The sequence below is a fragment of the Hemitrygon akajei genome, chromosome 19 (genome assembly GCF_048418815.1).
Source record: "Hemitrygon akajei chromosome 19, sHemAka1.3, whole genome shotgun sequence".
Lineage (NCBI taxonomy): Eukaryota > Metazoa > Chordata > Chondrichthyes > Myliobatiformes > Dasyatidae > Hemitrygon > Hemitrygon akajei.
Window position 1 is genome coordinate 1,745,993 of NC_133142.1, and position 12,836 is coordinate 1,758,828.

At 41.7% G+C, this 12,836-nt stretch overlaps 1 protein-coding gene across 7 annotated transcripts in view; it reads right to left on the reverse strand.

Annotated features, from left to right (window-relative positions):
• Window positions 1–12,836, reverse strand: part of usp19 (ubiquitin specific peptidase 19) — a 218,693-nt gene that overhangs the window by 121,883 nt on the left and 83,974 nt on the right. For all 7 annotated transcript variants that reach the window (XM_073071970.1, XM_073071968.1, XM_073071973.1 and 4 more), the window contains one exon: window positions 8,466–8,856. In XM_073071970.1, the coding sequence (XP_072928071.1) occupies window positions 8,466–8,856 (391 nt within the window). The remainder of the gene's footprint in view (window positions 1–8,465; window positions 8,857–12,836) is intronic.

The following is a 12,836-nucleotide window of genomic DNA, read 5'->3' on the forward strand; positions in this document are numbered from 1 at the left end:
TGCAACTAGTGTCTTGAGAAGCATATACTTCAATGCAAGAAATATCGCAGGAAAGGCAGATAAGCTCAGAATCAACATCTGGAATTATGACGTTGTAGCCATTCATGAGACTTGACTGCAAGAGGGGCAGGACTGATAGCTCAATATTCCAGGGTTCCATTGCTTTAGTCACAACTGAGTGGGAAGTGGCAGGGAAAATGCCACGGCATTGCTTCATCAGGACAGACTAGTGAGGGAAATGAGAACTAGGGAAGGTATAACCGCATTAATTGGGCGATAATACAGACCACCCAACAGTCCTAGGGATTTAACTTGTTAGAAGAACAAGTTGGTAAAGAGATCCCAGTGTTGAAAGAAACATGAGATTGTTATAGTAGGTTATTTTAACTTTCCACATATTGACTGTAGTCTCATACTGTAAAAGGACAAGATGGAATGGAGTGCATCAAATGTTGTCAGGGAAGTTTCCTTCATCAATACGTATAAATCCCAACGAGACAAAGTGTGCAACACTAGATCTGTTATTAGGAAAAGAGACAGGGCAGGTGACAGAAGTTTGTGTGGGGAAACTTTGCATCCAGCGTCCTCAATGCAATTAGTTTCTTAGTAAATATGCAAAAATTTGGGTCTGGTCCACGGGTTGGGATTCTAAGTTGGAGAAAGGCCAATTTTGATGGTTCTGGCAAGTGTGGATTGGGACAGGCTGTTTTCTGGCCGAGGTGTACTTGGAAATGGGAGGCCTTTCAAACTGAAATTTTGGGAGTACAAAGCTTGCATGTGCCTGACAGGATAAAAGGTAAGGTTGACAAGTGTAAAGAACCTAGGTTTTCAAGAGATATTGAGGTCCTGATTAAAAGAAAAAACAAAGGTGCATTGTAGATATAGGCAAGAAGGAATGAATGCTTATGAAGTACAAAAAATGCACAAGAACACTTAAAAAAAAAATCAGGAAGGCTAAAAGGGAGCATGAAGTTGCAGACATGGTGAAGAAGAATCCCAAGGGATTCTGCAGATGTATGTTAAGAGCAAAATGATTGCAAGGGACAAGATTAGACCTCTGTAAGACAAGAATAGTAAACTATGCATGGAGCTAAAACAAATGGGGGAGATCTTAAATCTTTATATCTAAGATGGATGCAGATTCTATAGAAGTAAGGCAAAGTGGGATCAACTTTACGGACCCTATACAGATTACAGAGGAAGGAAGTGTTTGCTACCCTGAGGCAAATGAGGGTGGATAAGTCCCCAGGGCCTGACAAAGTGTTCCCTCTGACCCTGTAGGAGGCAAGTGCAGAAATTGATGGGCCCTTAGCAGAGATATTTAAAAGATCCTCAGCAACCAAAAGAGGTACCAGAGGATTGGAGGATAGCCAATGTTGTTCTGCTGTTTACAAAAGGCACTAAACATAAACCAGGAAGTTATAGGCTGGTGAGTCTGACATCAGTTGTTGGAAAGTTGTTGGAAGGTATTTTAAGGTACCGGATCTATAAGTATTTGGATAGACATAGACTGATCAAAGATAGTCAGTACTGCTTCGTGTGTGGTAGGTCACGTCTAACTAATCTAATAGAGTTTTTTGAGGAAATTACGGTACCAGGAAATTGGATGAAGGCAAGTCAGTGGATGTTGCCTCATGGACTTTAGTAAGGCATTTGTCAAGGTCCTGCAAGGAAGGCAGGTCAAGATGATTCAGTCACTTGGCAGTCAGGATAAGGTAGTAAAATGCATTAGATATTGGCTTTGTGGGAGAAGCCAGACAGTGCTAAGTAGAGGGTTGCCTCTCTGACTGGAGGCCTGTAACTAGTGGTGTGCTGTAGGGATCAGGCTGGGTCCTTAGTTGTTTGTCATCTATATCAATAATATAGATGTGGTTAACTGGATCAACAAACTTGCAGATGACACCAAGATTGGTGCAGTGGACAATGAAGAAGGCTATCATGGCTTGCAGAGGGATCTGCATCAGCTGGAAAAATGGGCTGAAAAATTGCAGATGCAATTTAATAGTGAAAGTGCAAGGTTTTCCATTTCAGCAGGACCAACCAGGGAAGGTCTTATACAGTGAACGGTATGGTACTGAGGAGTTTGGTAGAACAAAGGTATTTGGGAATACAAGTACATAATTTGTTGAAAGTGGTGTCACAGGTAGATAGGGTTATAAAGAAAACTTTTGACACTTCATAAATCAATGTATTGAGTACAGAAGGCAGGACGTTATGTTGAAGTTGTATCAGACATTGGTGAGGACTAATTTGGAGTATTGCATGCAGTTTTGGTCACTTACCTACATGAAAAATGTAAACAAGGTTGAAAGAATGTAGAAAAATTTAGAACGATGTTGCTGGGTCTGAGTTATAACGAAAGACTGAATAGGTTAGGAAGGTATTCTTTAGAACATAGAAAATTGAGAAAAGATTTGATAGAGGTGTACAAAATTCTAAAGGGTATTGATAGGATAAATGCAAGCAGGCTTTTTCCAATGAGGTTTGGTAGGACTACAACCAGAGGTCATGGGTTAAGGAGAAAGGTAAGAAGTTCAAGGGGAAACTTCACCCATACGGTCCTGAGAGTGTGAAATGATATGCCAGCGTAAGTCATGTACGTGATTTTGATTTCAACATTTAAGAGAATTTTACATAGGTATATGGGTAGTAGGGATATGGAGGACTATGGTCCTGGTGCAGATTGATGGGAGTATGCAGTTTAAATGGTTTCGACATTTACTAGATGGGCCTAAGGGCCTGTTTCTGTGTTATACAGCATGAAAGTGAGCTCCTCAGCACAACTTGTCAATGCTGATTTAAGTACCTACATGAGCTACTCCCATCTTCCCAAATCCCTCTAAATTTTTCCTATCCACGAACATGTCTATATGTATTTTAAAAACTGTAATCCATTTATTCTGCATGCCCACCACTCTGTGGAAGAAGTTGTACCTCAGGTCCCTTTTAAATCTTCAACCTTACCTTAATTCTATGAAATCTAGCTTCAGACATGGGGTGGGGGGAGGGGGGGGAGGTTGATGGTGAGAGAGATGTTGGCTATTCACACTATCTATGTCCATCATGATTTTAGAAAGCTGTATTAGGTCACCCCTCCGTTTCACATGCCACATTGAAAAGAATCCTAATCTCTTCTTACAATTCATTCCCTCCGGTCCTGACAATATCCTTGCAAATTAAGTCAAGTTAATAAATGACCTTCAGTATCATGACTTTCACCCTTAAGTTAGACGTACATGTGTTGATCTGATTCAGTCACTTCTGGAAGTCTATATGCGTAACCTCCATAGACATTTCCCTGCAATTTCTTCAAAAACAAACAGCAGGTTTGTCAGGCAGGACCAATCTCTATGAATCAATGCTGTCTGTCTGATCAGCAGAACAATTTGAAGATATTGAGACACTCTGTCTTAAATTACATGCCCATCTAATTTCCAAATAGATGTTGAGATAACTGGGCTATACTTGGAAAACCGACTGATGTCATTGCAGACATTAAGCTGTGACAATCCATACGGTTAAATGCAAAACATGTTGGTTCATTCTTTCATTGTTAGGAATCTTTTAAGACTCTCTGTCTTAGATTAACTTCACTATTTATCACACATACATGGAAAAACATAGTGAAATGTGTTGTGCATCAAATCAAATCAGTGAGGATTACGCAGGCCAGCCTGCAGTGTCATAATGCTGCCGGTGCCAAAACATTCCCTAACAACACATCTTTGGAATGCAGGAGCAAATCGGAGCAGCGGGAGGAAACACATGCAGTCATGGGGTTTGAGTTCGCCAGCATCAACACTGGACCCAGGCGACTCCCTTTGTCGCCACTGACACCAGGCCCGGGTGACTCCCGACACCAGCAACAGTATATCCGAACAACATTCTTCACCACTATTGGTAGTATATCAGTGCAACTCCCTTCACTATCTGATATAGCCTCCAGCTGCAAGTGGGAAGGATTTCATAGTCATTCACATTACTTTCACTGTTTTTCATCTTTTGTCCTTGGTGTTCTTCAGTCTTTACGTATAGTTTTTAATAAATTCTATTGTATTTCTTTTCCCTGTAAAAACCTACAAGTGAATCTCAAGGTAGCATATGATACCATCTACTTTTAATTTGTACTTTGAAATTGAGAATATTAAAAAGAGAATATTCACCAGTTCTTTCCACTGTCTGATGTCAGTCATTAAAGAAACAGAGAACATATGATAATATTTTGCAATATGATGATCTAATGTGATCCAAATACTTTGCTCCAAAGGTATGAAAACAGGTCTTTCAGAAATTAAAGATTTGAAATTGTATGGGGAGGAGGGTGGGATTATTAGTATTTTCCCCCCAAGGTTATTGGAGTGACAGCATGGGCTGAAATGACTGTGTTGTTTAATTTCTGGGGGCAAAGTCATCACAAGAATGGTTCAACATTGTGCAACTCACCTAATCCTGCGTCAGGTGAATTGGCTCAAAAGGGATAAGCAAGGCATATTCTTTTCTACTTCCATGTCCAGATATTTTTAGAGACATCGCACTCAAAAACTTCTATAGTTGTACTGTGAAGAGCATTCTGACAGGCTGCATCACTGTCTGGTATGGAGGGGCTACTGCACAGGACTGAAAGAAGCTGCAAAAGGTTGTAAATCTACTCAGCTCCATCTTGGGAACTAGCCTACAAAGTACCCGGGAAATCTTTAGGGATCAGTGTCTCAGAAAGGCAGAGTCCTTTATTAAGGACGTCCAGCACCCAGGGCATGTCCGTTTCTCACTGTTACCATCAGGTAAGGAGGTACAGAGGCCTGGGAGCACACACTCAGTGATTCAGGGACAGCTTCTTCCCCTCTGCCATCTGATTCCTAAATCAACATTGAAGCTTTGGGCACTGCCTCACTTTTTTAATATACAGTATTTGTTTTTGCACATTCTTAAAAAATCTATTCAATATATATAATTGATTTACTTGTTTATTTATTATGTTTTATTTTATTTTTTTTCTCTCTCTCTGCTAGATTATGTATTGCATTGAACTGCCGCTAAGTTAACAAATTTCATGTCACATGCTGGTGATAATAAACCTGATTCTGATTCTATGATCAACTTTTTAAAAAACTGATGTAGGAATTGCCATGGGACAATAAAGATTGAGGGTGTGAGGCAGGGCCTGGACCAGAGAGCATGAAACAAGCCGACGTATGGCCATTGCTGGAGTGGATGGAGCCAATTCAAAGCAGCAGAACTGAGGCAAGGCGAGGAGAAATCAAGGCAGCAGGACCCAGGTCCAAGAGTGAGGAACTAGCTGACGTCTGACTGATTTAAGGGCCAGGCCAGATTGGGGACAGGTCGGAGCAAGGCTGCGGTTCCCACACCAATCTCAAGTCTGTATATTGTATAAGTTGAAAATAAATGCACTTTTGAGTTTTGAAAAGGTTTTACATTTCCAATTCAAAAATGATTAGGGGTGGTGTGGATGGATTGAGTTAATGTGATACCATCTTATGCGAAGTTAAAGGCATGAACTTTATCCCACGATTCCATTGTTGCCTCTCTAACACTCACCTCAAAAACATACTCTCATGATGCAGATTATTCTACCAACGTTATGTAAAAATTGGCAGTCATCTCTCCCCTGGGTCTGATGTTGCAAAGTCGATAGACTGGAAACTCATCAATGTCCTGGCTTCATGCACTTTGTGTGCAATCTGAAGCCAGGTTTATACAGGATGTGGTGTGTGAGCTTTTCTGGGAATGGATTTCTTACTGCTGCTTCGTGAATCAGTCAAGGTGAGGAAGGGCATGCTTCTGAATTACATAAATTCACAAACTCTGCATGACATCACTCTTAACCAAGAGTGCAGTTTAGCATTCACATAACTGGAGAAAACAGGCAGCACAGTGACAGCTGAAAGATTTCTGAACATACAGAAAATGAGCAATGATCCAAGTTTGAGAATGGCCTAGACCCTTGGTCAATTCATTCCCCAACTAGTGCAGTACAGCAATCACTCGAAGCACAAGTTCCGAGTATAAACCATGTCAGCTCATGACCAAATTTCTTTGACTGATTAGAATGTGTCCAACTGTAGTTACTGGTCACCGAGATGGAAGGGGCAACACAATGGCTCAGTTAGTATACATAGAACACTACACTACAGTAAAGGCCCTTCAGTCCAACATGTTGTGTTGACCTTTTAATGTACTCAATGATCAATCTAAAACTTCCTTCCCACGTAACTCTCCATTATTCTAGCATCCCTGTACCTAAGAGTCTCTTAAATGTCCCTAATGTATCTGCCACTACCACCATTCCTAGTAAGTCATTTCCACTGCTCTCTGTGTAAAAAAACCTAACTTTAACATCTCCCCCCATACTTTTCTCCAATCGCCTTAAAATTATGCCCCCTTGTATTAGTCATTTCCACCCTGGGAAACGATCCCTGGCTGTCCACTCTATCAATGCCTCATTATTTTAAATAGCTCTCATCTTCCTTCACTCCAAAGAGAAAACCCTTAGTTCATTCAATCTATCTTCAATGTTCTCTAATCCAGACAACATCCTGGCAAAGTTCCTCTGCACCCTCTCTAAAGTTTCCATGTCCCTCTATGAGGCAACTATAACTGAATACAATACTCCAAATGTGGTCTAACCAGTTTTAGAGATGCAACATTACTGTGGGCTCTTGAACTCAATCCCGACTAATGGAGACCAACACACCACATCCCTTCTTAACCACCTTATCAACTTGAGCATTAACTTTCAGGGATCTATAGACACAGACCCCACAATCCCTCTGTTCCTCCACACTGGTAAGTTTCCTGACATTAACCCTATTAACTTGAAGTCAGAACAATCTTCCAAAGTGAATCATTTCACACTTTTCCGAGTAGAACTCCTCTGTCACTTCTCAGCCCAGCTCTGCAACCTGTCAATGTCCCATTGTAAACTATGACAATCTTCTACACTCTCAACAGCTCCACCAACCTTTGTGTCATCTGCAGAAAGTAAAGCTGTCATCTGTCAGCTTCAGCAACCCAGGTTTATCTGTGCTGTATGAAGCTTGTTAGTCCTTCCTGTGATCATGTCAGCTTGCCCAGTATTCCAGTTTCCTCCTACAAGGTAAATACATGCAAGATGGCAGGCTAATCCTTCACTAAGTTGTCGATGAGTGGTAGAGGAATGGATTGGGGGGGGGGGGGGGTAAAAAAGTTTTAAGCAATTGGATTACTCTATAAGCTGGTATGGACCTGATGGGCCAAAATAACTCATGGCTTCAGAAGATACGAATGAAGACAGTACAAAGGTACTGAATCTGTCTGAGCACCAACCAAGATGCTCCAGTTGGAGTGTGTGCCAAGAAAAAACCCATGGTTGCCCTTCAGCATTGATCAATCTCCTGGTGAACAGAACTAACATATTGCTGCTGGATAATATCGAACTGGGCATACAGCTTCATAGAATAAGCTGCAAAGATTACTAGCAGGAGAGCTGATCAGATAGAACGCATATGAAGTGGTCTGGGAAAGGAGACATTGGGAAGATGGGTCCACTTGGGAGAAAACAAATCTTCAAGTTAACTACAAAACTGTTACTATTAGATTGAGGAAAGATAATAGATTTAAAGATGAGCTCTATTTGTCACATGCACAGCGAAAGTCGCCATTTTGCATCAAATCAAATCAGTGAAGATTATGTTGGGCAACTCACAAGTATCGCCACACTTCTAGCACCAACACAGCCGTAACCTGTACATCTTTAGAATGTGGGAGGAAACCTACATGGTGACTGGGAGAGTGTACGATCTCCTTAGACAGTGACATGAATCAAACCCTGATCTTACAGGTGGTACTGCAAAGTTCCACACTAACCACTACCCCACACCTCTTTAAATTCCGTATCCAGATTAAATAATGAAAAGAAAGAACATGGAACTCTCTCACATGAGAAGCATTAAGGTGAAAATAACTACATTCAATGGAATTAAATATAATATACAAACATATAAACGAGCAGCAGGAGGTTACTCAGCTTCTTGAGCCAGCTCTGTCATTTATGACAAGTGCAGCCTCAACTGGAGGCAGACAGGAACTCTTCATAGCCACCTGCCTCTCATAACCCTTCATCCCTTTGCTTAACAAGAAACAATCTACCTTACCTTAAAAATACTGAGAGACTCTGTTTGGAAGAAGAGAGTTCCACAGACATACAGCTTAGAGGGAACAAATGTCATGCACTCCCTCTGTGGCAAGCAGCTCTTCTTAGATAGGGTAAAACTCCTGGCATGTTCTCACCAAGGCCTAATATAATTATAACTAGACAGCTTTTACACCATACAAATTCTCTCATTCAGAAGTCCAATGCCTCAGCAGAGGTACAAAGCAAAGCAGCAAACCAAAAAACAGAAGTTCATTTATAGCATCTCCAACCTCTAAACAGTACTAAATTTTAAAAAGATACAAAAGGTGATCACCTTCAACTTTTTCCTCAGAAAGACTTTCCTTCATCTGGTTGGTGCTCTCCATAGATGAATGAGACGGTGATGTGGTGCCCTCACTAGGCCTTTCTAATGGGACCTGCCCTTCAGTCAGTTGTTTGATAGGGTCCATTTGGCTTCCAACAGATGTGTCAGAATTCTCATTTACAGAATCACTCCATGTCACTGTCCTTTCAACAGTTACATCAGCAACCTCAGGACAGTTTCCAACAGATTCCTGAGCCTTTGTCCCAGTGTCACCCACTATTGGATTCACGGGAACATTTACACCTGAAGGCTGTGCCACACTTTCACAGAATAATCGAGCTGATGTAGCGTTGATATCATGGCTCTCAGGAAGCAGTTTCTCCTTCTCGGTCACTTCCAACTTGTGCAAAGAGAAGAGAAGATAAGCATTAGTATCATGGGAGAATTCACTGGCAGAGCATCACAATCTGAAAGCAGCCAGATTGGCTCAATTGACATCATGCTTCCAGAAAACCAACCCAACCATCTTCCTCAAAACTGTGTGCATCATTCACAGACAAATGCAGTCAGTTTAAACTAAACAGCACGAATCAGTCAGTCAAATAGTATGAAAATGGCTTTTGGCCCACTAATCTGTACCTACCACTGAGTCCATACCTACCAGAAAACACCAGTGTTACCCACCATAAAACCCTGTCTGTAGCTACTAGAAAACACCAGTTACCTACCGTAAAAACCCTGTCTGTAGCTACCAGAAAGCACCAGTGTTACCTACCGTAAAAACCCTGTCTGTAGCTACCAGAAAGCACCAGTGTTACCTACCGTAAAAACCCTGTCTGTAGCTACCAGAAAGCACCAGTGTTACCTACTGTAAAAACCCTGTCTGTAGCTACCAGAAAGCACCAGTGTTACCTACCGTAAAAACCCTGTCTGTAGCTACTAGAAAACACCAGTTACCTGCCGTAAAAACCCTGTCTATAGCTACCAGAAAGCACCAGTGTTACCTACCATAAAAACCCTGTCTGTAGCTACCAGAAAGCACCAGTGTCATTTTACTCTTCTCACATTCATAGTCACTGCTCACCTTGCCCTGTATATGCTCATCCCATTTGCCAGCATTAGTCCAGTTCCATCAATGCCTTTCCTACCTATTGTCCAAATGCCTTGTATATGTTGCAATTGTATCTGCTTCCACCTCCTTTGACAGCTTGTTCCAGATATTCACCACCCTCGAGGAAAACTTATTCAAATCTCCTCTCAGGTTAAGTTTACAGCTCGCCAGACCATGTTAGGGAATGGAGCTTCAGCTTGACGACCTTCAGATTATTAGGGAAAGCGAAGCAGTGATGGTCAGGAGCTACAGGGAGGTAGTCACCCCAAGGCTACAAAAGACAGATAAATGGGTGATTGCCAGGAGAGGGAAGGGAGATCGACAGTGGAGAGCACCCCTGTGGCATTCCCCTCAACAACAAGTACACTATTTTGAGTCATGTTTGTGGTGGGGGGGGGGGAGAAGAGAAGAACACCTTCCTGGGGGAAACAACAGCTGCTGTACCTCTAGCACCGAGTCTGGTCCTGTAGCTCAGAACAGTAGGGGAATGAAGAGGATGGCAGCATGGCAGCAGTAGTAGGGGACGCTATAGTCAAGGGGACAGATAGGTGATTTTGTGGACACAAAAAGGAAACATGGATGGTAATTTGTCTCCCAGGTGCAAGGGTCTGCAATGTTTCTGAACATGTCCACAATATCCTGTGAAAGGAGGGTGAGCAGCCAGAAGTTGTGGTACATATTGGTACCAACGAATTAGGTAGAAAAAGGGAGGTCTTGAAAACAGAATACAGGGAGTTAGGAGGGAAGCTGAGAAGCAGGACCTCGAGGGTAGTAATTGCGGGATTACTGCCTGTGCCACGCGGAAATGAGGATAGGAACAGAATGAGGTGGCAGGTAAATGCATGCCTGAAGAATTGGAGCAGGGGGCAGGGATTCAGATTTCTGGATCATTGGGACCTCTTCTAGGGCAGGTGGGACCTTGATGGGTTGCACAAATCTGAGGGGTCCAATATTCTTGTGGGCAGCTTTACTAAAGCCGTTGAGAGTGGTTTAAACTAATATGGTAGGGGGATGGGAACTAGGAGGATAGAGCTGAGGATAAGCCACCAGAGTTTACAAGTAGATGATGGGTGTAACATGAATGTAAAGAAGGACAAGCCAATGATTGGGTACAAATGCAGACAGAGCAAAGAGTTAAATTGTACCACAGAGGAAAATTCAAAAGGGTGAAGAACACAGGACTGAAGGTACTGTATTTAAATGCACGCATAATTTGGAATAAGGTGGACGAATTTGTGGTGCAATTAGAGATTAGTTGGTATGATGTTGTAGGCATCACTGAGTCATAGCTGAAAGGTGGCCGTAGCTGGGAGCTTAACATCAAACGATATAACTTGTATCACAAGAACAGGCAGGAAAGCATAGGTGGTGGTGTGGCTCTATTGGTAAGAGATGGAACATCTTTAGAAAGAGGTGACAGAGGGTCAGAGAATATTGAATCTTTGTAGGTGAAATTATGAAAATGCAAGAGTAAAAAACACCATTATAGGAATCACATATAGGCCTCCAAATAGTAGCCAAGATGTAGGGTTAAGATTGCAAAAGGAGCTGGAAAAGGCATGTAATAAGGGTAATGACACAATTGTAATGGGGTATTCAATATGCAAGGAGATTGAGAAAATCAGGTTGGTGTCGGATCGCAAGAGAGGGAATTTGTTGAATTCTTATGAGATGGTTTTTTTTAAAAGAGCAGATTGTGCTTGAACCCACTCGGGGAAAGGTCATCTTAGATTGGATGTTGTGTAAAAACCCAGACCTTATTCAGGAACTATATGTAAAGGAACACTTAGGAGGCAGCAATCATAATGTGATTGAATTCATACTGCAATTTGAGAGGCAAAAGCACAAGTCAGACGTATCGGTATGGGAATGGAATAAACGGAATCACAAGAGAGGAACTTGCCCAGGTGGATTGGAGGACACTGGTGGGGACAACAGCACAGCAGAGATGGCTTAAATTTCTGGGAATAGTTCACAAGGTGCAGAATAGATATATCCCATAGAAGTTGTTCTCAAATGGCAGGTGCAGGCAACCCTGGCCTACATGGGAAGTTAAAGAATGCATTAAAGTCAAGGAAAGGGTATATAAAGTAACTAAAGTGAATGGGAAGCTTTTAAAATCCAACAAAAGGCAACTTAAAAAAGCTATAAAGAAAAAGATGAAATAAGAGGGCAAACTAGCCAATAATATAAAGCAGGATACTAAAAAAATTTTAGTTATATAAAGAGTGAAAGAGAGGTGAGAGTTGATATTGGACCACTGGAAAATGATGCTGATGAGGTAGTAATGGGGAACAAAGAAACAGCAGATTAACTTATTGGGTACTTTGCATTTGTCTTCACTATGGAAGACCCAGCAGGGTTCAGAGGTCTGTGAGTGTCAGTGAGCAGGAGTGAGTGCTGTTGCTATTACAAAGGGAAAGGTCTTAAGGTGAATAAGTCACCTGGACCAGATGGACTACATCCCAGAGTCTTGAGAGAGGTTGCTGAAGAGATAACTGAAGCATTGCTCACGATTTTCAAGAATCACTTGATTCTAGCATGGTCCCAAAGGACTGCAAATGTCACTCCACTCTTTAAGAAGAGAGGAAGGCAAAATAAAGAAAATTATAGGCAAGTTAGCCTAACCTCAGTGGTCAGGAAAGTGTTGGAGACTAATGATAAAATAAGTCAAAGTCAACATGGTTTCTATTAAGGAAACCATTGACAAATCTCTTAGAGTCCTTCGAGGAAGTAACAAGTAGGGTGGATAAAAGAGAGGCAATGGATGTCACTTACTTGGATTTTCAGAAGGTATTTGATAAGGTACCACACGAGGCTGCTTAACAAGATAAAATCTTATGGTGTTACAGGAAGATATTGGCATGAACAGAGGAATGGCTGACAGGCAGGAGGCAGCAAGTGAGAATAAAAGGGGCCTTTTCTGGTTGGCTGTCAGTGACTAGTGGTGTTCCTTGGGGACAGTATAGGGACTGCTATTTTTCACATTGTTTGACAGTAATTTAGGTGATGGAATTGATGACTTTGTGGCAAAGTTTGTGGATGATACTAAGATAAGTGGAGGGGCAAGTAACGCTGAGGAAGCAATGCAATTGCAGCAAGATTAGACAAATTGGAAGAATGTGCAAAAAAGTGGCAGAATGGAATACAGTGTTGGGAAATATATGATAATGCATTTTGGTAAAAGGAACAATATTGCAGACTATTATCTAAATGGAGAGAAGATTCAAGTATCAGAGATGTAGAAGGACTTGGCAGTCCTCGTGCAG